We start from the raw sequence: 25,507 nt of genomic DNA, 5'->3' as shown, positions 1-25,507 counted from the left end.
AATTCTGTTTTATTATGCAGATTGTTACGGACGCGGCAATACCAAATATGCGGGTTTTTTTTGTGTTTTTATGTTTTTTATACTTTATTAAGTTTTTTTATGGGAAAGTGACATTTTAGGGGCTTATATTTTATGTATTTATTTTTTATTTATTCTAATGTGTTAACTTTAGTGTTTTTGACTTTTTTTAATTATACATACTTGAACTTAAACCAGTGATGCTCTGATCACTGGTTTAAGTTCAATACACTGCTCTACAATACTATTTTATTGTAGAGCAGTGTAAACTGTCTGAGCAAGCTTGCGCATGCTCAGACAGTTTACAGCCAGACCCGGAAGGGGTCTGGCTGCCATGGAGACCGGGCAGCTCCGGGGCACATGCCAGTCCTCGGAGCTGCCCAGAAGTGGATCGGATCCCCCGGTAAGCGGCACGGGGGATCCGATCCACAGCTCAAACACACTTACACGCCGCAGTCATGTTTGACCGCGGCGTGTAAGGGGTTAACACCCGCGATCGGAGCCGGCTCCGATCGCGGGTGTTAGCGCAGGCTGTCAGCTGTACTAGACAGCTGACAGCCGCTGCTTCTGGTACCGGCTCCGTTCGTGAGCCGGTGCCAGAAGCAGGACGTTATAGAACGTCCCCGTGCGCTAAGCATCTAGCCCCGGGGACGTACTATAACGTCCAGGTGCGCCTAGGGGTTAAGTTTTGAAAAAAAATAAATAAAAAAATCAGCAGACTCCTAACAAAATATATATATAACGCTATTGTAGCCCTAAGAAAGCCGGTTGGGTTCTTGTATGCCTAGTTTCTAACCTACACTGACAGCACACAACTGGATTTTAAGTCACTTTAAGTTGTGAAAAAAAAAAAAAATCGTCAGACTGTGCCTAATTCAATCAAACCCCTAATAAATTGTCCCATTTAGGTGTTTGAGATGGATATGTGTGTCACTAAGAGCTAAATATAACGTTCGCAAGTCTCCCTGCAAATTCCTCACAATATGGTACTAGCTGCACTACTAGTGCCAGCAAGCCCAGCCACAAGCAAAGAAAAAAAAATATATTCTAGCCCTAACAAGGGCTGTTGGGTTCTTGTAGACTCACTCCTGCCTAACAGTAAGCTAATATAACACCCTAACGCTATCCCTGCAGCAGCTCTCTCCCTAATGGCATCCAGACAGAGAATGATGCGAGCAGCGCGGGCAGGGGCTAGTCTATTCCAGGGTCACCTGATCAGGCCAGCCAACCACTGCTATCGACGTGTAAGTGTACCACGTCATGCTGGGTGGAGTGCAGAGTCTCCTGGCTTGTGATTGGCTCTGTTTCTGGCCGCCAAAAATCAAAACGGCAGGAGATGCCATTTTCTTGAGCAGGCAAAATATTCATCCGAGTAACGAGCAGTTGCGAGTACGCTAATGCTCGAACGAGCATCAAGCTCGGACGAGTGTGTTCGCTCATCTCTAGTCATTAATTATAAGTTGCTTTGTAGCCCTTCTAGAAACCTACATTGGGTACAGAAATTTTGTTTCACTCATGTCTAAGGTGGTAAAAACTAAACTGTTCAGTATATATTTTTATCCTGATTAGAACCACACAGTGGCCTATATATATTATGTCCATGATTCTGTCCACATTTGCAGGAAAAAGGTGTTTTTGGATCTTACAGATGTATTTTTGTTCATGCATCACAATTGCGTCACGGTTGCATTTTGTCCAACACTTTTTAAAAATGTGCACCAAAAACAGCATGGTAGTGTGTGTTCCTAGTTTGCCCCATGTTTATTGCTAAGATGAAACACAATTCTGTTGCAGCATGAAACAAAGTGAACCAAGAAAATATACACTTACCGACCACTTTATTAGGTACACCTGTCCAACTGCTCGTTAACACTTAATTTCTAATCAGCCAATCACATGGCGGCAACTCAGTGCATTTAGGCATGTAGACATGGTCAAGACAATCTCCTGCAGTTCAGACCGAGCATCAGTATGGGGAAGAAAGGTGATTTGAGTGCCTTTGAACGTGGCATGGTTGTTGGTGCCAGAAGGGCTGGTCTGAGTATTTCAGAAACTGCTGGTATACTGGGATTTTCACGCACAACCCTCTCTAGGGTTTACAGAGAATGGTCCGAAAAAGAAAAAACATCCAGTGAGCGGCAGTTCTGTGGGCGGAAATGCCTTGTTGATGCCAGAGGTCAGAGGAGAATGGGCAGACTGGTTCGAGCTGATAGAAAGGCAAAAGTGACTCAAATCGCCACCCGTTACAACCAAGGTAGGCATAAGAGCATCTCTGAATGCACAGTACGTCGAACTTTGAGGCAGATGGGCTACAGCAGCAGAAGACCACACCGGGTGCCACTCCTTTCAGCTAAGAACAGGAAACTGAGGCTACAATTTGCACAAGCTCATCGAAATTGGACAGTAGAAGATTGGAAAAACGTTGCCTGGTCTGATGAGTCTCGATTTCTGCTGCGACATTCGGATGGTAGGGTAAGAATTTAGCGTCAACAACATGAAAGCATGAATCCATCCTGCCTTGTATCAACGGTTCAGGCTGGTGGTGGGGGTGTCATGGTGTGGGGAATATTTTCTTGGCACTCTTTGGGCCCCTTGGTAGCAATTGAGCATCGTTGCAACGCCACAGCCTACCTGAGTATTGTTGCTGACCATGTCCATCCCTTTATGACCACAATGTACCCAACATCTGATGGCTACTTTCAGCAGGATAATGCGCCATGTCATAAAGCTGGAATCATTTCAGACTGGTTTCTTGAACATGACAATGAGTACACTGTACTCAAATGGCCTCCACAGTCACCAGATCTCAATCCAATAGAGCATCTTTGGGATGTGGTGGAACGGGAGATTCGCATCATGGATGTGCAGCCGACAAATCTACGGCAACTGTGTGATGCCATCATGTCAATATGGACCAAAATCTCTGAGGAATGCTTCCAGCACCTTGTTGAATCTATGCCACGAAGAATTGAGGCAGTTCTGAAGGCAAAAGGGGGTCCAACCCATTACTAGCATGGTGTACCTAATAAAGTGGCCGGTGAGTGTAGGTGCAACTGTTTGGGAAAATATGCAAAGTTTTCCCTGATGGATAAGGAAAACCACGCCTCTTTTAGCTAAGTTGTAAGGCAGCTCCCTTGACATAAGACATGACTTACAAGAGGCCTTATGACATGATGCAGGATTAAAACCAAACCAGTTCCTGGTTTTCCTGCTATATCTGGAAAAGATAAACTGTTTTTTTTTAATTTAACTGTATTTTTATTTAGTTTTTCTCATACTGGTTTGTTTTTAATCCTGCATCATGACATTAGGCTTCTTGTAGGTCATGCTTGATGTCAAGGGAGCTGCCTTACAAGGTAGCTAAAAGAGGCATGGATTTCCTTATCCCATCTAGGAAAACTTTGCATATTTTCCCAGAATTACCCTAGTGGATTATCCATGGCTGTAAGACTCCACATGCCTACATTGTGGCCTTAATTGGGAGTCTCCGTAAGGAGAACTCTTACTTCATGACCCCGTGCAAGTAAGAGTGTTTGCACATCCTAAAAACTGACCAGTTCAACTAAGAGCCTGAGACATTATTTGTAATGTGGAACAACTTTCACAAAGAAAGTGCAAGCTAAAACTAGGCATAGTGCAGCAGTTTTTATACATATGGGTCCATGTTTCTCTTCTGCTCCTGCATAGATGGCAGGAACAGGTTAGGTCTGTGAGAGTGGACAGGAACAGTTCATTACTGCTTATGTTTTCTATTGTCACTATATGGTGCTGCATCAAATTGGACCCAACGAACACACGATCACCAAGTGTCTATGGGTGGGCAGAGCTTGAGGGTCTTACATGAACCCACTACAGCTGTTAAGGTGTCACACAGGTGCATGGTTCGTTATGGCACACAGCTCTGATTACCCCATGAACCTGTGTGACCTCACATGACTGTGGACGGATTTGTATCCACTGGAAGCTATCAATTAATCTTCCTATTTAATGACAGGAAGCGGTGATCTAGGAACAATGAAGAACTGATTGTAAAAGGTATATTGAAAAATGTTATTAAATGCAAGTCATATTTTAAGAATCATTTATAATACATGCCTCATACATATTTTAAATGGTTTTATCCGGATATGAAGTATTTTCTAATCCTGTACAAAAATTATTAACACAAGAAAGTAGTGACCATAAAGTATGTATGTTTAGTGGTGTAAAAACTGGACATAATGGTCAGTGCTTTTAGATGAAAAATGCTAATTAAAAATTCAGATAAACCCAGTTCTTATCATATAATAAGATGCCAAATTGACTGCTATGAAAATATTAAGTCCAGCTATCATCATTTTCATCATGCAAAGTGGCATATCAAGCTGAAGGCTTAAAATGTGTTTTTTTTCCAAATACTTAAGTTCCTCTGTCTTGATGTACATAGACACATAATTGGAAGGAATTCAATGGTTATGTTCACCGTTATCATTATTTCTGCATAATTTGCAAATGTTCCAGTTCTACCTCAATTATACATTTCTGGCCAAGAAGTGCTCCTTCTCATTCTCTTAATTACATGCCCTAGTTGTTACTTGCTGTCTAGCCAGCAGGAAGATATCCCCTTTCTTATAAATGTCAGAGACAGATTTTATTTTGCATTTGCCACATACTGTAGTGTAAACTGTCATAGGTCATAATCTGCAGCGACCTCTCCTATCAAATAAATGGAAGACTAACATTGTGATTATTCTTCATTATAAAAAAATCTTGATTTTAGCAGATCACATAATTGCAATATATTTTTGTAACTACAATGCTACAATTAAATTTTTAATTATTTATTTATTACTTACCCTGTCACCTTTAAGTCCTGGAAGACCAGGGGGGCCAGGCAGACCTAAAAATCCAGGATCACCTCTTGGACCCTTAAAAAAATCACAAGCACATGAGTGAACACTCACATACAGTGGATACTGTGTTGTTCTTCACATGCAAATGATATTATTTTAAATAAGCAAAAAGGAAATGACAGCGAGCAGTGTTTACTCTTGGCATCCTCTGTGAGCTACAATTCCCGAGGTTTACATTCCTTATGAACAGTGCATTCTTTCACACAGGACCCTCTCTATGTAAATAATGGCTAGTCTGCACAGAAAGAGGGCATTCATAGCCCTGCTCATTACTTCCAGACAGAGAACATCTTCTCACATTCCTGCTCAGAAACTTGCAATTCCTTAAAGAAAGTTCAATGCTTTAGGTAATTATTCCAAGCGGCTTTTATCTCTATCAGTTTCAGTTTTTCTCAGATTTTTACAAATATCTTAGTATATTAACAGAATATTATTTCGTTTCTGCTAACAAAAAAAATATATTTTTACTTACTTGCTTTCCAGGTGGTCCTGGTGGACCCGAAGGACCTGTTTCTCCCCTGTCACCCTTAATTGAAAGAGACATGATATAAATAAGCCATAATGACACATTACATAGTCAAAAGTCATACAAGTGACTAAATAAAATATCATTTCACATTTTGCCATGTGCTTTCAAATCAGTAGATCAGTAGGATGTGCGAATACGTGCTGATCAATGGTGGGCCATTGGCCAGTAGACCCAAAATAGCCAGTAGACCCAAAATACCAGAAAAGGAACAAGGGCAGCTAAATATTTTCTCTACATGGTGCAACTCTCATCTATGGACTGAGGAGAACTGTGCGCAACAGACAATCAGAACATGCAGACAAGCCCAGTACGAAAGGGGAAATATATATGTTTTTAGAGTTACAGGGCCTATATAGAGGGCTATGGTGTTCCACCAGTATAATCTGTTTATTCTGGCTATTATTTTTTCTATTTCCTGTATATCATTCTTACTGTCACGCTTAAAAGGGTTTTCTAGCTTTATATAAATGATAATTCAATATAATATGACTCATCAATATCAGATTGTCAGGGACCCACCAACTCCAGAATCAGCTTTTTGCTGGGGATTGAGCATCAGGTCCCTATGATCTGATACTGAACATCCCATAAATCCCATAAATAGATTATGCATAAATGAGATTTTAAAAATAGTATGAGAGATAAAAAGAGAGATACACTGTTTACACAAAAAAATACTTTAATAAATCCAGCTATGTTAAAAAATCACAGCATGTGGCAAATAAAAGGAATTTTTTGTAGTGGTGGTGAATGGGAACTGAACTGCATTTATACAACCCAGCAACTACACAGAGAATAAAAATATACTTCTGGATCTCTTGTCTGTGTTGCATTAAGTGCTGAAGGCAGCCAAAATCTGATGAGGGGCCAAAGCGTGACCCACATGATCTGCTATTGATGTCCTATCTTCCTATGTCCTATCAGCATTTATATATAAGTAGGGAAACATTTTTCATTTTTATTAGTGCCTGTTTTACTGGTTTATAATGAACTCACAAGAAAACAAGAAGTATGCTATAGGACCCAAAATGAAATATAAACAAATTTTATTGGTACTATAATACACCACGACACAAAAAGACAATAAAAACATTTAAAAGTGTGAACAACACACAAAACCAATCCAGCAGGGAGACCTAGCATATGATAGTGCTGGTCATCCCTACAAACCTCCAGCTCCCCCTACTAGAATAACACTCCCCTAGCTGCACAAAATAGAAAAATAGATATAATGATGAATGCTGAAAAGTCATGCCAATAAATGTAATCAAAACATTGAATCCCGGAAGGGGACCCCCATAAATGTTTAAACAACAACCATGCCACAGAAATATCTGTAAAAAAAATACAATGAAAGAATATATGGAAAATAAATGAGGGTATCTACCTACAACAACCGGGATGCACGCAAAGGAGAGGTGAGGGGAAGCTGGGGCACACAGTAAAGCTCCCCCAATATATCTAAAAAAGAATGCTTGAGACAAACCACTATCAGTTTGACCTTGTACACTTAGAATGTGCCTGAATACATACAGCTGGTAGAAACGTGTTGGTGCCTTCAGATCAGTGTACCATATACTGTATTCATAACAATGGCTTCATTTGCTCTACCCAATACAACACATGAAGAACCACTTAGCTGTACTTACTGAAGGTCCAGTAGGTCCTCTTGGGCCAACTTCCCCTTGAGGTCCTTGATCACCCTGTAAAAGTAATTAAAAGCAGGAAGTCATTGACCTTATATGTAACATTTAACAAAACTACTCAAAGTTTTTACTACAGTAATTTTTGCATATTATTATCCAAGGATATCCAAGGTCCATACTTCATTTGGTCAATGTAAAATTTATTTTAAAAAAATGAAATGAAAATGAAAATAAAATTAAATCTTACAGGTTTACCAGATTTTCCCATTAATCCAGCTACACCTGGAGCACCAGAGTTTCCCTAAGAAAGCAAAGAATTGGAAATCAGAAGCTGCAATGTTTCAATAATTTGTAATATTTATAAAAAAAAGAGTACAATATTATTTCAACAATATTCAAGGTAATTCAAAGCGCAATACAAATGAGCATAATAAAGGAGGTCACTCACATCTATAGATAAAACATAGAAAATAAAAGAGAATATTTAGAGGAAAATTCCAGCACACAGCAAAATCACACAAATCTACACTTTAGTTCCCATGGTTTCAATGCAAATGAATTAAAACTCTCTTTTTCTTTTCAATATTTGGACTTGCTTTCTTACCATACAGTTTTAGTCCTCATGTATAATTACAAACTAGTTATATCATGATGCCTAATTAAGGATTATTGTTCCAAGTGGAATGGATACATACAGCCATAGGTGGAGCCCATAAACCCTCTTTTGTTCAAGGTTTAAAATTAGGCTATATTCACACTAACGTGTGCCCATCGTACCACAGCACGGCAGGCACAAGTTGGCGCTGGGAAGAGGAGGAGGGGGTGAGCGCCGCCTCCCCTCTCTATAGAGAAACATGGGGGACTACACCGTATTCCGGGGATGGATAGGACATGTCCTATCTCTCTCTCCAGGCTATGGATCGGTATGGTGCCGCACCGTACTGCTCCCACATTGCGCCGTGCACCCAATGCCATCTATGGGGGACGTAAATATACCATGTATAAGTCGGCGGTACATATGTCCCCCACGGCAGTGTGAATGTAGCCTTATACAGTATGGAATTTATCAGGTGGTATATCACAGATATATACACTTGATGTCATACAGACATGTCATATAGAATGATGTCATACATTGTACTGTGAATCAATACATTGAGTGCCTCAATGGTGCATGGTGTAACTTTATAAACCCTCTGGACACACAACTGTTGTGTCTTAAGAGCCTAGCAGAGACCTACAGCACTCCCGTAAAGGCGTTGTCGACTTTCAGCACATTTCAGCAAATAATTGATATTGTTTGTGTAAATAAAATGCATACAATTTTCCAATATAGTCTATGTATCAATTCCTCGCAGGTTTCTAGATCTCTGCTTGCTGTCATTCTAAAGGAAGCTTCATTGTTTACTTCCTGTAGATAAACACCGGTCCTTGGTCATGTGACGTCACACAGATTAACGACTTGTTAAGTCACAGAGAGTAATAAGAGCTGTGTGTTATAATGAGGCGTTCACCAGTGTTTATCTACAGGAAGTAAACAATGAAGCTTCCTGTTGCATGACAGCAAGAAAACGGCAAGCAGAGATTTAAAAAAATTTTGGAAAACTGATTAACTTTTCATTACACAAACAATATTAATTATTTGCTGTAACGTGCTAAAAGTAGACAACAATAACATGCTATACAACAGAAATACAGATGCAACAGTTGCTAACATGATGAACAGCATGTTACACTATTTGAGTAGCATGTCATGTTGTAGCTGGCAACATAGGGTAGTGAATAGAGACAACACAATGTAAATGGCAATGCAATTAATTTAGCATATAATACACTTCTATAAAAGTCTCAACAATAATACTAATGGTTAAGGCTATTTGGAAATCTGACGCAGGCTATGAGTTGTCTAAATCAAACATTCAGCATCTAATTTACAGGCATATGTAACAACCGGATATTGCTTCTCTCTGCCAATCTGCCTGACATGTTTAAAATAACATCATTCAAAATGGATGAATACATTACATTTTTATCTCTGAATAATTTATTTTATTGGCTACATTATTACTTTCTGCAGTAATATTCATGAACCCTAATGACTGAAAATCTTTGCCTCCACAAAAAATAATGTCCAAAACATTTCTAGCTAACAAACTATCAACAGAAGACAAATTGCATGTGAAATGCAGATTACAAGAGTGATCTGCCAGAAGTAACATACAAAATGCACGGGAAAAAATCTTTCCAAATGAAATTTTGAAATGAACATTAAAGAGTAACTATAAAGGGTTTGTTCCACAAATCAATAGCTCTTGGGATGTAAAACAATTTTGACTATTATCTTTCTTACCTATATACAATAGTTTCTTTGCTATATCCCTCATTTTATCTCAGTGCTGCAGTAGCTGCCTCCTCTCCCTCTGCTGATAAGCCAACGTAGATTTGCTTATCTGACCGTTTCATGGGAGGAGAGGAGCTGCTGCTCCCTGCTCAATGTGACAGAGCTCTCTCTGTGCATGAAGCAGAGCTGGATGTGTGAATGCAAATGTCTCCTGCACAGAATAGTGAGATACAAGATCCCCCCTGGTCCCTATCAGTCCCTCCATCCCAGTCTGTGATTCTACAGAACTTTCTCTGTCTCTGTCAGCACCTCATGCTGCTCACTTCCTCCACCTTGTCATCAGCAGTTTCAGTTCTTTGCAAATAAGCTATTAACCCTTAGTGGTCACACAGCACAGGCTGTGACTTCATGTACTAATAATTTCTTACATATTACATGTTCCCTGCTCTTGCATGTGATGGAAGGTGCCAGGCTGTCACCATATGCATCCTGTATGTGCACTTTGCAGTGTTCAGTGGATTTACTTGTGGGAAACTAAATGGATTTAATGCTATATTACTTTAACACAAGGCATCATGGGATCTGTGGGCAAGCTAACTGGCCTCAACTTGAGGGCATAGACTGACAGACAGTAGTTTCTTTCCACTTCACCTGTAGTGAGAAAGATTTTTGTCAAACTCTTTCAGAACAGTAAATGCCATAACTTTGGAAAGAAAAAGGTGAACAGCACAAAGTAGGCATTGTTTTGTTTGTTTTCAAAAGGGGAATCACATATAATAATTTAGTAAAATCATTATAACTTTACAGTTACGCTTTAAGTCTAGTTATAAAGAGAGACATTCTTACCTTCTCTCCAGATAATCCTTTTGCTCCTGGGTTGCCTGGTAATCCCTAAAAAAAACGAAAATTAAAAGGAAAGGTTATACTTTTGGTCACTTGTGTTAAAAACATAAAATAAAACCAGCATTGTTAGTCCTAAGCAAAGTTAAATCAAAGTTTTATTATTCACTAGAAGGTTGCAGCCAATTTTGCCCAATTTTGTCCTTAAGCACAGAACAATTCTTTCAATTTTATTACTCTGAGATCTAGAAGCTGTCCCAAATGTATTTGTATGTTAAACTTTATATTTACTGTACATAAATTTTATGTTTACCTTATTACTCCTGTTCAGCTGCGCAACCATCCATTACTACCATCCTCTGACTGCTTGTATACTAATATTATACTAAAGCAGTAGTTACAGGTAGAAGGCATGGGCACTGTCAACCTGATATTACTGTCAATCTCTGTGTATAAACACAGAAGGAAAACCCTCTTCCACAGTCCACATGTATAAAATTTTCTAATCCAGGATAACCCCTTTAATGTCTTTTTTTTTGCCAGGCAGGTTGTTACTTTTTATGGTCTCCATTTGAAGTTCTTATAACTTATTGATTGAATTCTATTAACGGGGTTGGCAACTTATATATAAATGTGTTCCATTAGACATATCTCTGCATGTACATTTGCCTGCTATGCTTCATCTTCAGCCTCATGCTGCCCTCTGCAGATAAACATAACTTCCTGTTTCTGACTCTTTCAGTCCATCCTAATGGCATCACCCACTGTGCCTCTTTCCCTCACAGTCCATCTCGCTGACATACTCATGTTGCAGGCCTGCTCCTATGCATCAGTGTTCAGACATGTAAACAAATATCCATGGAGAGTTTGCAGAAAGCACTAAAGTAAGTAGCATGACTGCTGAATCACTTGATGAACATTCAGGAATTATTTTTTTAAGACAGTAAAGGCATATGTTCAACTTATGTAAAAGATTGGCCAATCCCTTTTAACTCTTTCTTTTGAAATGTTCTTTTTATTTTTAGGCTTTTTTTTTTGCAGGATGAGCTTTAATTTTCATTTAACTATTGTGAGGCCCCAACAATTTTTACTTTACTATTTATTTAGTTGTATGTGTAAGTCAGATGACCAAAAAACAGCATTACATTACATAAATTAATTTTATATATTTATAGTTCAGGTTATTATGAACATGAAAACACCTATATAAATACTGTATGTTTTGATTTACATTTTTTTTTAACGTAATGAAGGCCATTGCCTCCAGCCTGTTTGTATACAAATTTTGGATACAAATTCCTATGTCACAATCACAGTTCATCTGCCACTGTATGGTAGATAATTATTAGTATTCTAATCATTTAAAAAAAATCTCTTGCATTTAAAATGTTCTCAAAATTTCCTTGAAAATGTAATTAAGAATTTTTCAGTTACGTATAGAGATGAAAAGTAATATAACTTAATATAAGTAGGATAAGTTAATGGTATATGTTTAAACCTGAAATGCTTGAATGTAAATACTAGACCTTCACCTGGATACCGGTGATGTTTACTAAAATTACAGGTTGCAATTTCATATTCCAGTACTTTACATTTGCAAATAAAAAGTGGATGTGAATTGTAACGTAGAAGATAACTGGAAACTACTGCACACATTTCTATGGTGGGCTGACATGATTCTTGTGGTGCTGTAGATGGATGAGCACAGAAGCAATGTTTTTAATAGACACAAGTGGGAACATAAGGTTCATTCAGTTGCCAAATAGGAACATTTTGGAGCAGTTGAAGTGAGAAATGATAAGTGGTTTTAATGATATTCTTAAAACAGATTGTAACATTGTTCTACAAGTAAAGATGAGTGCAGAGATGAGTGAAAAATTATAGATTATCCTCCGATAATCATAATATTCTTATATAATATAATCTATAAATGAACTTGGTTTTGAATTTTCAATACATATTGGTAAAAAGTGCACAACAATTACATTTTGGCTTCTGATGCTTTATTGGCTGACTGAACAGAATGACTTCAGTCAGAATTTGTTGGTATCTGATTGAAAGTGGACCAATCATAAAGTAGCTGTAAGAGTTCACACAAAAGCCATAATGTGCGCAGAACATCACTTCTCCATTCTCCATCAATAAGGGAGTATCTGTATTATAGTGACTACCAAGTTTTTGTTGCTCTTTCACTACAGAAACATTTGTAAGCCAATGTCTACTGACTTTGAATTTATAATAGACTTATGGCTTCCTTCAGCCGTTTTTAATTGACCATTTAAGGTAACAGAACCCCAATTCCTGCAGGTCCCTACATATGTTTCTATAATTTTCACCATTCTAATTTGTCTATATGTTCCTATATGTCTATAATTTGTATGTCTGAGATACTGGCATAGGCTTGCAACATCCTTCGTAAACCTCAGCCTGTGGAAATCACTGTCTTAAATAAACTTCTATACATATTAAAGTACCCATGTGTTTACTCATTATGAGCCATAAATCTAAAAATAAAGAACGTATAATTGAAAACTTGTTTGTGCGTGTCTATTTTCTTCAGCCGATACAATAGCTGCCAACTGGACCCCTGTCACAGAGAGGCAGATAATTATTGCTTATGAGGTGACGACAGTGGGAAGTGATGTGTACCAAGAGACAGGTGATAATTATTCTTCTGTGAAAATTATTTAGACTATGTCACAAGTACCTGTCAAAGTATTAAGGTTTTATTGTACATGACTATAATGATCTCCATCAGAGTAAACAGCATTTTTATTTGGAAGATGTTCAGATTACTGTCTAAAATGCTCTTATAGCTACTGCAGAAGCTCATACACTTTCAATTTATCAGACAAAATACATACTATTAAGCTAGTGTGTCCCTATGTACCTTAATGTAACATGTTAAAGCAGATAATTAAACATCAACGTAACTCAACTAGAAAGTACATATTCATTTACATTGACCATAACTTGCCACAATATTACATACAGATCTCTTATTTTATTCTTATATGTGGCCCCCATAACTTGTTAAGTGCACCGAATATGATGGCACTATGTAAATAAAGATGTATCGTTATTATTATACAGATTTTATACAAATATCCAGCAACTGGGTTATTGGTAACCAACAAACACAATGTCATTCTAGAAATATTCTCTAATATGTTTTCTATTGCACTGCAACCGGAGCCACCAGTAACAACCGTGATCAGTAGCTATTTAACTGCACCGTGTAAAGTTGGCAGTGACATTAACCCCTTAAGGACCAGGCCCTTTTTCGTTTTTGCGTTTTTATTTTTCACTCCCCACCTTCAAAAATCTATAACTTTTTTATTTTTCCATGTACAGAGCTGTGTGACGGCTTATTTTCTGCGTAACAAATTGCACTTCGTAGTGATGGTATTAAATATTCCATGCCGTGTACTGGGAAGCGGGAAAAAAATTCTAAATGCAGTGAAAATGATGAAAAAACACATTTGCACCATTTCTTGTGGGCTTGGTTTTTACAGCTTTCACTGTGCACCCTAAATGACATGTCTATTTCATTCATTGGGTCAATACGATCACGGGGATACCAAATTTGTATAGGTTTTATAATGTTTTCATACATTTACAAAAATTAAAACCTCCTGTACAGAAAAAAAATTTTTAATTTTGCCGTGTTCTTGCGCTAATAACTTTTTCATACTTTGGTGTATGGAGCTGTGGGTGGTGTCATTTTTTGCGACTTCTGATGACGTTTTCAATGCTTCTCTTTTTAGGACTGTTCGACATTTTGATCACTTTTTATAGAATTTTTTCTATTTTTCAAAATGGCAAAAAAATGCCATTTGCGACTTCAGGCGCTATTTTCCGCTACGGGGTTTAACGCAGTGAAAAACGGTTATTATATTTTGATAGATCGGGCATTTTCGGACGCGGCGATACCTATTGTGTTTATGATTTACTGAATTTTTATGTTTTTTTAATATAATTTTTTTTTTTTTACTTTTTTTTATTTATTTTTTTTACTATTTTACAGACTCCCTAGGGTACTTTAACCCTAGGTTGTCTGATTGATCCTACCATATACTGCCATACTACAGTATGGCAGTATATGGGGATTTTGCATACCATCTATTATAATGTGCAGATCGCACATTATAATAGATAGCCTCGATCATGACAGCCTGGGATCTTTGTGTGATCCCAGGCTGTCATGGCAACGGATCGCCGCTCCCCGGTGACGTCACGGGGAGTGACGATCGGAGCCAAGATGGCGGCGCCCACGCGCCGCCGGCTCTTTAATGCCGCCGGCAGCTTTGCCGGCGGCAATCAAAGGGTTAACACCCGCGATCGGTGCAAGCACCGATCGCGGGTGTTAGCGACGGGCGTTTGCTTCATTATGAAGCAAATGCCCGGTGAGTATGAAGAGGGCTCAGCCTGTGAGCCCTCTTCATACTCCCCCATGCGCAGTAAGACGTAAGGGTACGTCTTATTGCGCTATGGGGTTAAAATTGTTGCAGTGTACATGTCAGCAACAACATGCTGGTGGTCGTGCATGGCAACAGCAATTTAAGTGCTGCTGATGACTTTGCTAGCAGCATTAAAAGAGTTAACAGAGTCTAACAAAGTTCGGGTCTGGTAAACCTGTACTTGTGAAGTTCAGAACGTACCTGAACTTTGCCGTTAGGGAATGCTTACCACTAATTATATATCAAAATGTATTACACTTCTGAATTACTTCATGAATATATTGTGTGATAATCATTTTGCAGCCATGAATTGTTTGTACGGGATCCTCCAATTACTACTAACCGCATACTACAGTTAAGGGCAATGGTCTCTAGGTCTGACATCTAAAGAAGGCCATATTATTCCTACTATGCATCCTGTGACTTACTAGAGGGTGCAATACACCTTAAGGGTTTTCTTTTTTATCACAATAAGTTGATATTTCCAAAAATCTTAAATATATATATATATATATACATATATATATATATATATATACACATCAAACTTACTGGTAATCCTTGAAGACCTGCTTCTCCTGGGGCTCCAGGTTCTCCAGAGTCACCCTAAGAATAAATAGAGAAGATGATCATGTGAAATAAATATGCATACACAATGCATTAGTACCTAGGTGCCAAAAAAGGTCCATGTGGTTAAAACCATTTTTAAACATACTTTGTGCCTTAAAACTCAATTGAGTATCATTAGGCAGACATTGTGCACCAGGTTTTAGGAGCTGTGTCGAACCTTTGATTTATCACAGTGGCTGTGACTGATTGATAAACCTGGCATATGAGGTGTTAAGGTCTGCGGTTTACTTTTTTATTGAAAAGTTGCACAAAAGATGCAGATTTAGGTGCAACTGGTACTATACTACATAAATCTGACGTGCACATATGGATTTCCTTGATAAGTTTGGCATTAGAACAAAGAAGTGGAAAGTGGAAAAGGTAAGCAAACTTCGAAGAAAATGCAAAAATATGGTGCAAATCAGCCAATGAAACAATTCTGCCATAATCAAACAACAGAAAACTGCTGTACTTACAATAATACTTTTCTCCCATTCTTCTTATATATAACATATTTACTACAATTATTAAAGCATTTGCAGCAGTTTTCTGTATGACTTTGGACTGAAAAGAATGTCCAAACTGCTTGCTTGTTTATGTATAAAGAGTCTGCGCCAGTTTTGTGCCGCGGCTGCAGTGTCAGACAAGTCAGAAAAAATGTGCACCTAAAGGGGCGCGGTAGTGCTTAGTCTGCAACACATTTATTACTGACAAGCGCCACAATTCAGTCTGCACCACAGTTCTGCAGCATGAACAAAATGCACCAAAAAATGGTGCAGAATTCCAAATAAGTGCAGGGGGCCCAAGATTAATGAAGAACGTGCATCAGTTTTGAATAAATGTGGGGTATTGACAAGAGGTTTTGCTAAGGGATTTTGGAGAACAGTTTGGTTGTGTAATAAATGGTCAGAATTGATAATCTCAAATAGGGGTAGATGGGTTTGTTTGTAGAAGTCATAGATCTTCATCAGTTTTGTAAATTTGAATACTGTCAATGAATTGTGCTGGAATCTACATTACTATACTACTATTGTTGCCACAAACCACGTGGCGTAACAACCATTCTTATAAGGCCACTGTGCTGCTCTGGACTTTCTGTTCTTTGTATAACACAAGGCAAATTACTCACGCTTGTACAACATTGAGATTAATTGACCTATGATGGTTTGAGTTTACAAGCACCTAAACAAGTGACAGTTTGCAGGATATGGTGTTTAGGGTTTGCACCACCATATTTATAAATGTGCAAATTATATCTGAATAATTAAGAGCTCATTAACATGAATCAATGCAAAACATGCACATTTAATTATGCTAATGGTGTTAGGTATCATATTGGTTATTGGCCTGTAAGATCATTGTATCAAAGTGTTTTATACCTCTTTTAAGTCATTATCATCAGTTCGTAATGCCAGAATAGGTTCTAATGGTATAATAATGGGAAGGATCAATCAAGTTCTATTCATAGACTAGTGACACTTCGAAGCTGTCATTAACCTTGTCAGTTTTAGAAATCCGCATCAAACGTTCCACACTTTATAACACTCATTTCATTTGGCATAAGCATTATAGAATGGGATATTAAATAAGTCATGTGTTTCATGACATTAATGCTGTGTACTTGATATATGACAGCATTATTATCACTGACTGCAACGAGGTGCTCAGAGGATAAGTGCCACTCAATGAATTCCCTTCGTGTCACTGTAAATTATCAAACAATATCCATATCATTTTTGCTTTTTGTTTCTGTAATGTGTGAAAAAACAAACATGTAATTTAACAAACTGTGCACAGATTATCTTCTTCTAGTGGATCTCAATACCATTACCATAGGCAAGAAGGTGGACAGATGAAGGCTTTATTCATACGCCAGTAAAACCATACTGAGTGTTCATTGTTCATCATTACCTTTGATCCTGGCATTCCTGGGATTCCATCGCGGCCATCAACTCCTGGCAATCCCTAGTGGAAACACAAGTTCTTAGAGCACAGGTAATTTCCTAGACTACTGTATAAGCAGTCATGTGTATTCAATTTAAGAAACTTGAGTTATGAATTACTCGTCTCATTCCCTGAGTGGGTTCACACTAGTACATAAGATCCAAAGGAAAAGGAAATAGTTTAACCAAGCAGTACAGTGCCTTTTAGGAGTGAAGAAATATGGGGAACATGGGAAGTTTTTTGGAAAATTGAATGACAGAGCAGTTTCCCGAGGGTGTGGGGGTAAACGACTCTTCACTGGCCACTCCCAGGGGACTTGGGGAAGCCAAAAAAGGGCTTCTGATGACAATTTAAATATGAATCTGCTTGGCCTCTGCTGCTCTATAACGTACTGCAACCAGTTTTGATAGCATTTCCATATTACCATTTCCCTTTAAGGTTTCAGTCTTAAATCATTTCTCAAAAACATTAGAAAACGCCTCATAAATAAATAGTATAGTGTTTATTTATAAGTAAATAATAAGTAAAACTATTTTTATCATTATATAGTTTTGTTTTTCTACCAGTTCTCTGGAGGCATTATCTCTACATCTGAGCTGTCATCAAGTGCATTATAGAAAAGCACTGACTGTACTGATGTAAATAAAACAGTTAGAAACTTTGTTTTTAGCAGCAGCCGACTCTTTGTATTTCCTCTATTATTCAGCTGATACTCACCTTAAGATGCATATATTAAGATATAAATTGCTTTATTCAGGGGAGACCTCAAATGGAATGTTATTTGAGTAAAGGAGGGGGCAGCCAGATAAGTTGAGAAAGATGGAAACATGGATCGTCTAATAAGCAGGAAATCTGTAGCTGAAGGGGGAGGGTGACCATAAAGCTACTCCCCACAGTGATCAATGATAAAATATAAGATCATGAAGGACACACAACTGCATTGATCTGCTAAGGGAGGCTGCTATTCCACAAAAGCTCAATGACTTCCTTAAGACCTCTTGTGCACAATTTCTAACAAAGGCTTTTTGGATACCATGAAAACTTGAGTTTTAAGTGCTCATTGTTTCACTAATAACCGCTAGCTGGTAAAATATTAAATGAAAATATTGGTAGGGATCATGATATTCTATGATAGTTCCATCTTCAAAGAAACTAAGTGTGATCTACTCTGTTGCTGATGTCTATAGAAAATGTATGCTTCATTTTATTAACTTTTTAGCAACAGGAGTGGTTGGAACAACTAAAACAATGACAGGTTTACAAACAATTTCCACCATGTACTGTATTTTAATGTAAAACCATGAAGCACATACCGATTCCCCCTTTGATCCTGGCATTCCAGTGATACCTCTTGGTCCAACAGGTCCCTGCAGGATTATATTAAGAGATATTAGAAAAAATGACTGAAACACTTTTTTAAATATATTAAGGTGTTTTGTTATGGCATTTTGGATGTTCTCTACTGTAAACCTCCCTTCTTCAATTAACCAGAAAACAAGACCATTCTGAGGGAGCCTTTTATGGCAGACTTGTGCAAACCAGGTATATAAGGTCAGCCATTCACATGACTAGCTACAATGCAATACTATTATTTCCCTGTCAAGCTACTACAATGGAAATGGAAGCAGTATTCCCCAGGTCAGTCAGCTGTATGTGCCGGGGGGTGGATGAAATGTTTGTTGGATAAATCTGCAAAAGTTTTAGTTTCAGCTGTATTATAAGAGATACATATAGTGATAATATGCTTACCCTTTCACCTTTTGGTCCAGCTTCTCCCAATGAACCTCTCTGACCTACGTCACCCTAGAGAGAAAAGAGAAGCTTAGATACAGATTGCATGTTAACCAACATGCTAAATATGAAAGTGTATGATGGCACTTTACCTTTATGATATTAAAATATAGGATGTTTTTTAATAACGTAATATATTAAAAATAAGAAGTTAAAATGAAACCAATGTTATTATTTTATAATGTTGAATACATTAATCTGACCTTTATGAATTATTAAAACTATTTACATGTATATTGTAACTTAAGTATTTAATCATTTACGTGTGTTTCTAAGAAAAGACTCCAAAAAGTTCTTCAACAGCAATATACTATATTTTATGGACTATAGGACACACTTGATGGATTAGAAGCATAAAAGAAAAGAATCTCAGCCATAACACCAAAATGTAACAGTGCCCCCTGACCATGACTGAATCCCCAAAGATCTTTGAAGTAGGACATTCTTGTCTCACAGATTTAAAGAACAAGATGTCTAATAGTCCAAAAAGTATGGTAAATCAGGTACGTAAACTATAAATATTCACAGTCTTTGCAATCATCTAATAGACGGGAGAACTCACAGGGGCACCAGCAACGCCTCGAGGACCAGGCTCTCCATCTGTTCCACGACCGCCCTAAAAAAGAGAAAAGTAATATCAAACTTACGGTAATAAACTATAACTTAACATATTGCTGCTGGGTCTCAATGCAAAATTTGTACCAACCTCCCATACTATAATGTGTTGTTTATAGTCCTGGTATCTTTCTATAGGGATTAGATGTTTTATTGGTACCCTAAATCTCCAGGGCGTAGATGCAACATGCCCTCTGCACCCCTTCAAGTTGCTCATTATACTATAACCTTCAAGCAGCACAAAGCCATTGTCATATAATGTACAAAGTATTGTGAGATAACATTTCATAAATTATAGGGAATGAGATACAGGTTTACACAATTATTTACTATAAGGTTATTTATTCTTTAGTTATCGCCTCCTGTTACCTTTTTTATGTTTTTGGCCAAACTAATTGTAAAAAGTTTTTCACACATACAGAATATCCCATTGAAATGTTCATGTATAATGTGTTCTTCATGCGTATATTTGGGAAATGAGAAAGAAACAAGTGCATATATCCACTGCTCCTTACTTGCTTGCATGTGAGAAATACAACAAAAAAGCAATTACAGAGAAAAATATAGCTACATATTCAGACTGACAGAGAAAAATAAAGCACAGGAAATCTGCTAAAACAATATCATTATCCGAAATCTGAACGTTTTCTTATATTTTTCTCTAGAGATATAGAGAGATGTTGACTAACCAAGCTTGAAGGAGATGCCATACATGCACGGTTTATGTATTAAAGCCAGTAAATGTGTGCCCTTCCATTGAATAAATGAAAAGAAACACAGAAGCCTGTCACAGGAATATATCCCACTTTTAATAGTGTCCACCTTAGCCTTCAACCTTCAGCTTAACCACATATAGCTCCATGGAACAAATTAGTTCAGAGCACTTACACAACCTATCCCAATGCTCTGGTGATTGAGGAAATCTACCATCAAACTCAATCATGGATAAACCAAGGGCACTAACTCAGTAATCTTCTTATTGTTGTTATTCATGGCTTTCTTCCTTATTGAATCAATGTTTAAAATTAGGTATTACCAGAGCCCCTCCAGGCTCTTAGGCCCCTTCCACACTAGCGTTTTTCACGCGCGAGTTTTGCGCGCGCTTTTGACGCGCAGAACTTGCATTGCACTCTGTCCCATTGTTTCCAATGGGTCTTTCCTCATCTGCGTTGTTTTGCACGCGCGTGCTTGCGTTTGTTTTGACGCGCGTCAAAATCGCAGCATGCTCTACTTTTGCGTTTCACGCACCTTTTTCCCACCCCATTCAAGTCTATGGAGACGCATCAAAAATGCATTGCACTCGCAAGCATTGCAAGTGCAATGCGAGTGCAATGCGTTTTAAATGTATGGGTTGCTAGGTGACATGAATAATTCCCCTGCTCGCGATCGCGCATTTAATTTAAAAAACACAGTGAAGAACAGTGAAGAATAGAATAAAAACAGTGAACACAGTGAACACAGGATCATTTAAGATAAAAACACAGTGCAGAACACAGTGCAGAATAGATTACAGATGTTCGGCACATCTGCTGACTTGTCGGGAGATACGCGCGGAACGGTGCGCCCAAAATAGCATGTGAAGAACAATATATATGTGTGTGAAGAACAAATTGCAGATGTTTAAATACATCTGCAATGTGTTCTTCACACATATATATTGTAACAAGTAAGCAGATGTGCCGAATATCTTTAATCTATTCTGCACTGTGTTCTGCACTGTGTTTTTCTCTTAAATGATCCTGTGTTCACTGTGTTCACTGTGTTCACTGTTTTTATTCTATTCTTCACTGTTCTTCACATCTGCTAACTTGTCGGGAGATAACATACGCGCGGAATAGTGAAGAAAAGATTGTAGATGTTTGCATACATCTGCTAACTTATCTGAAGACATTCTTTTTCAATTAAATAAAAAATGTAAAAAATATTCCCGAACCATGGTCCCTTTGAAAAAGTCCAATTGACTTAAAAAAACGCGTGTGAAAAACGCACCGAAAACGCAAAGAAACGCGAACAACGCGCGCGTGAAAAACGCAAAAACGCTAATTACTCCAAGGACAAATGGAACAAAAACGCAGCCAAAAACGTCAGTTTTTCACGCATTGCACCCTGACGTGAAATGCAACGCTAGTGTGGAAGGGGCCTTACACTTTCCCCTCCCACTGTATGATTAAAGAAAGCAGATCATGGAGGAGGTGCAGGGGGAGGGTGACACAGTGTAACAGTCTGTGAAGCTAGAGCATGAGGGGGCTCTGGTAGCACTCCCCTCCAGAGACCTGCTTGATTTTGATAGTAGATTACCTTTAAAGATTGTTCAGGTAAAATAAAATTTTAAAAAACTGCCCTCATCTCAGAAATCACATGCTTCCCTTTTACCGGTGATGCTGTGCAATTCGTAGTCCACATATCACAGCTCTAGAGGGCCACATATCTAGACTCTAGAGGGCCACATAGCAGTCACTGATTGCCTCTGTATCAAGACCTCTACTCTACTTTCCTGTTGACTTTGTTCTGGGCTGTAAACTGTAGAGCTGTGATGAGCAGATGCCTCCTCCACTGGTTTGCATTAGCATTCCGGTTTGTCTGGATGTAGGGAACTTGTTTAATCTGCCTTTGTACCAGGACTGTGATATCTCATAAGAGAATTTTCTGCTCACTGCCAAGTACTTGCTATAAATCTTCTTCGGAGCTTGAAAGAATTTTCTGGACTTCCGAATTTTTTTACTTTTTGACCCATGTCTTCTGACCATCCATTTGTCTCTTTATCCTGTACTGCTCTGTCCTCTTGGTTTTGACCCAAATTTGAAAAAACATTCTTCTGTGTTTGTTGTGTTTGTCTTGATGTTCTTACAGGAAGGGAACATCGACCCGATGGGTACCGTCTAGGGCAGGATAGGCACAGCTGAGTAGGTTTAGCTTTAGGGCTCACTATCAATGTATTCTCTTTTGTTTTCCATCTTATTTCCCATTCCCAAACATTAGAATTGCAGGAGCTTTGGTGATTCCCAAGGCATTTATTTTACAAAGATAACTGGGTCATTTTGCGATTATTCTTATTTAACTTAAACCAACATACAAGTTTAGATTTCTGCATTAAAAATAAATGCATTATTTAATTCATTTAGACTTTTACTACTTACACCTGAAACCTGAAACTCCACAGATTAAAGCATAGCTGGAATTATTTTCCATAGCACCCACCATTCACAAACAGCACCCTAAGATTTAGCTCCTAATATGTTATTTAATTCACCTACTGTCATTGTGTTAGTAGAGATCCACTGTAGCTTTTATCTCACTGTAGGAGAATAGTAGGGAAGCTCACAATAAGGATTGTTTATTCCCAATCATACTGTATCAAACTGATACATTTCCAGCAACATAAACTATTTGCCAAAACTGCACCTCTTACTAGCTGATTGGTGGCTCTGGTAGGCACCGGACACCCACAATCGAATGCTGATTACCTATTCTAAAGATAGGTCATCCATATCAAAATCCTAGATAAAAATATACCTTTCCACCCTTTGGTCCCACTATGCCAGTGATTCCTCTTAAGCCTTGAGGTCCCTAAAAGACAAATAAATATACATATTAATAATATCAATTGTACATGTATTTAGATGTCTTACTTAGAAAAAATGCAAATAAAAGAGCATTACTGGAGGTCCTTGGGCACCAATTTCACCAATCACGCCTTGTTCACCTTCTTCCCCCTAAAATTAAATAATAATACACAAGATTAGAGTGATTCAAAGAATAAAACAAAGTTAAAGTGTAGAAACTAGTAGAATAGGGCACCCTTCACATATTTCTATAGTGTGTAGGGAATACCACATGTAGAGAAATAGATTAGCAATAGATAGCATTGTGTTGTGGTGTTGTGCTATCATCATTTATCGTTGCTAATAAAATAAAAAGCACCATGAAATAGCACCATTTTCTCCAACTTTTTTACAAAGCGGCGTGAAGGGGGGGAGCGACCGGCCTTGCAGAGGGCATGGCCGACTGCGAGTGGGCCTGCACAGGGTGTTACTGTCCCCACGCCGGCGCACTCGCTGCTGCCGGCGACTTTTCACATATGCGCTTTTTTCTATGCCAGGCCCTGCCTGGCGTCGATAAACGCTACGCGGCTGGCTGCCCCGATACATCAAGAGGCGGAAGCCTCTTGATGTATCCCGCTGCAAACATGCAGCGCCAGCGTATGGTAAATATGCCCCAATATCTTTATGTTCATACTTAGGCAACCATATATTTTCATAGGTGTGTAGGGCTGGGTAATATGTTATTTTTTGCGGAACCAGCTGTTGTTTCATTTATACCATTTTGGGAAATGGGCAAACTTTGGATTCCTTTTTATTCAGAGGCTGCTGGAGTGATCGTTGAGGCAGCAGGCAGTAACAATAACTTGAGACACTTGCATGGCCTGTATGTGTACCCACAGCAACCAATAGTCAGAGTGCCACACCGCAGCATCCACAGTGGCCCAGTAGCCACAGTCTCCTCTCAGAAGCCACAGTGACCAAACAGTGCCCCCCAATAGCCACAGTACCCACACAGTACCCCCACTGTGCCCCCAGCAGCCACAGGGCTCCCAGTGCCTCTCCAGCAGCCACAGTGCTCCCTGAGTAGCCACAGGGCACCCAGTGGCCACCAAGCTGCCACAGTGCTCTCCCAGCTGCCACACTGCCCACTAGTACCCACAGGTCCCACCCAGCAGCCCTTGCCTCTCCCTGTCCCACTGTGGGAAAAAACAAAGATCTATTCAAATTTCCTCACCATAAAATATTTGAGAATTCAAAAGTTCACAGGAATGCATGTGAGACTATCTGTTCAAGAACTGATCAAAGATGTTAATGGAGGGTGCTGTATAATATAGCAGACACTTGCCTTGTATGGGAGAGTGCTAACCCCATACAGTGTACTACAATAAGTCTTTGAGATATAATCCCAGAAAATTATTCTGTTATTTTATTTCACCATTAAAAATCACACAATTTTCTACTTATTTGCTGGATCCAAAATCTTAAACTCAATATAGTCATCCAACTTAAAATGAATAATTACCTTATGACCTTGTTTTCCAGGTTCACCAGCTTCTCCCTTAACACCTTTATGGCCCTAAGATTTGAAACATAATACACCCAAAAATTAGTATAGAGGTTAAATGAAAACGAAATTTTTAATGGTTATACATGTTGCTTTCATGTCATCAAGCTCTTCCCTTTTCAGATCTAGTAATTTTGTTGTGACCACAGGAAAATGAAAAATAAGAAAGTCCCAAGGTTAGAAAAAGGTTTTACCGTTAATTTTTATATCAAAACTATATAAGAATATATTAATAATATATTAAACAGCTTAATTTAAACATATTAAAATGTTTCCATTTCTCAGCAGATTTTAGTTATTTCATGGCTTATTTCATGAAAAAAATAGAAAGAAAACTATCTCTGTACGAAACACAGCCAGGCTACATTTATCAGTTTCTAAATATCCAATGCAGAAACCAGTTTTACTTTAATAGCATAGATCACACATTGATACGGCTTTCTGCCTTCATGGACTCATGCTTCAGCTTTAAGAAATGTATCTTCTCTATAGACAATGTGGTCATTTATTTTAGTCTTTTCTCTTTGTGCCTTTTATATTTGCAGCTTCTTTTGGAACATATGCATATTTGCGCCAAAATTTGCGACTTTTGCACTTGCCTAGCACAGTTTTGCACCTGATATCGTTAGAATCAGGATGTGTACAGATAAAAAAAAGTTTTAACTTTGCTACAAATCACAGTAAAACAAATGCACACAAACTCCATTAGTGAGCAT

The 25,507-nt window shown here is 38.3% G+C and overlaps 1 protein-coding gene across 1 annotated transcript in view; it reads right to left on the bottom strand.

Moving 5' to 3' along the window:
• The window catches only part of COL9A1 (collagen type IX alpha 1 chain), a 104,666-nt gene that overhangs the window by 31,257 nt on the left and 47,902 nt on the right, over positions 1 to 25,507 (bottom strand). The window contains exons 18-30 of the mRNA XM_072142181.1: positions 24,750 to 24,803; positions 23,345 to 23,398; positions 23,199 to 23,252; positions 19,633 to 19,686; positions 19,029 to 19,082; positions 18,593 to 18,646; positions 17,247 to 17,300; positions 15,279 to 15,332; positions 10,273 to 10,317; positions 7,333 to 7,386; positions 7,089 to 7,142; positions 5,383 to 5,436; positions 4,854 to 4,925 (exon numbers count right to left, since the gene is read on the bottom strand). Of these exons, the coding sequence (XP_071998282.1) occupies positions 4,854 to 4,925; positions 5,383 to 5,436; positions 7,089 to 7,142; positions 7,333 to 7,386; positions 10,273 to 10,317; positions 15,279 to 15,332; positions 17,247 to 17,300; positions 18,593 to 18,646; positions 19,029 to 19,082; positions 19,633 to 19,686; positions 23,199 to 23,252; positions 23,345 to 23,398; positions 24,750 to 24,803 (711 nt within the window). The remainder of the gene's footprint in view (positions 1 to 4,853; positions 4,926 to 5,382; positions 5,437 to 7,088; positions 7,143 to 7,332; positions 7,387 to 10,272; positions 10,318 to 15,278; positions 15,333 to 17,246; positions 17,301 to 18,592; positions 18,647 to 19,028; positions 19,083 to 19,632; positions 19,687 to 23,198; positions 23,253 to 23,344; positions 23,399 to 24,749; positions 24,804 to 25,507) is intronic.

The sequence above is a fragment of the Engystomops pustulosus genome, chromosome 3 (assembly GCF_040894005.1).
Source record: "Engystomops pustulosus chromosome 3, aEngPut4.maternal, whole genome shotgun sequence".
NCBI lineage: Eukaryota > Metazoa > Chordata > Amphibia > Anura > Leptodactylidae > Engystomops > Engystomops pustulosus.
This window is presented reverse-complemented; position numbering and strand designations above follow the sequence as displayed.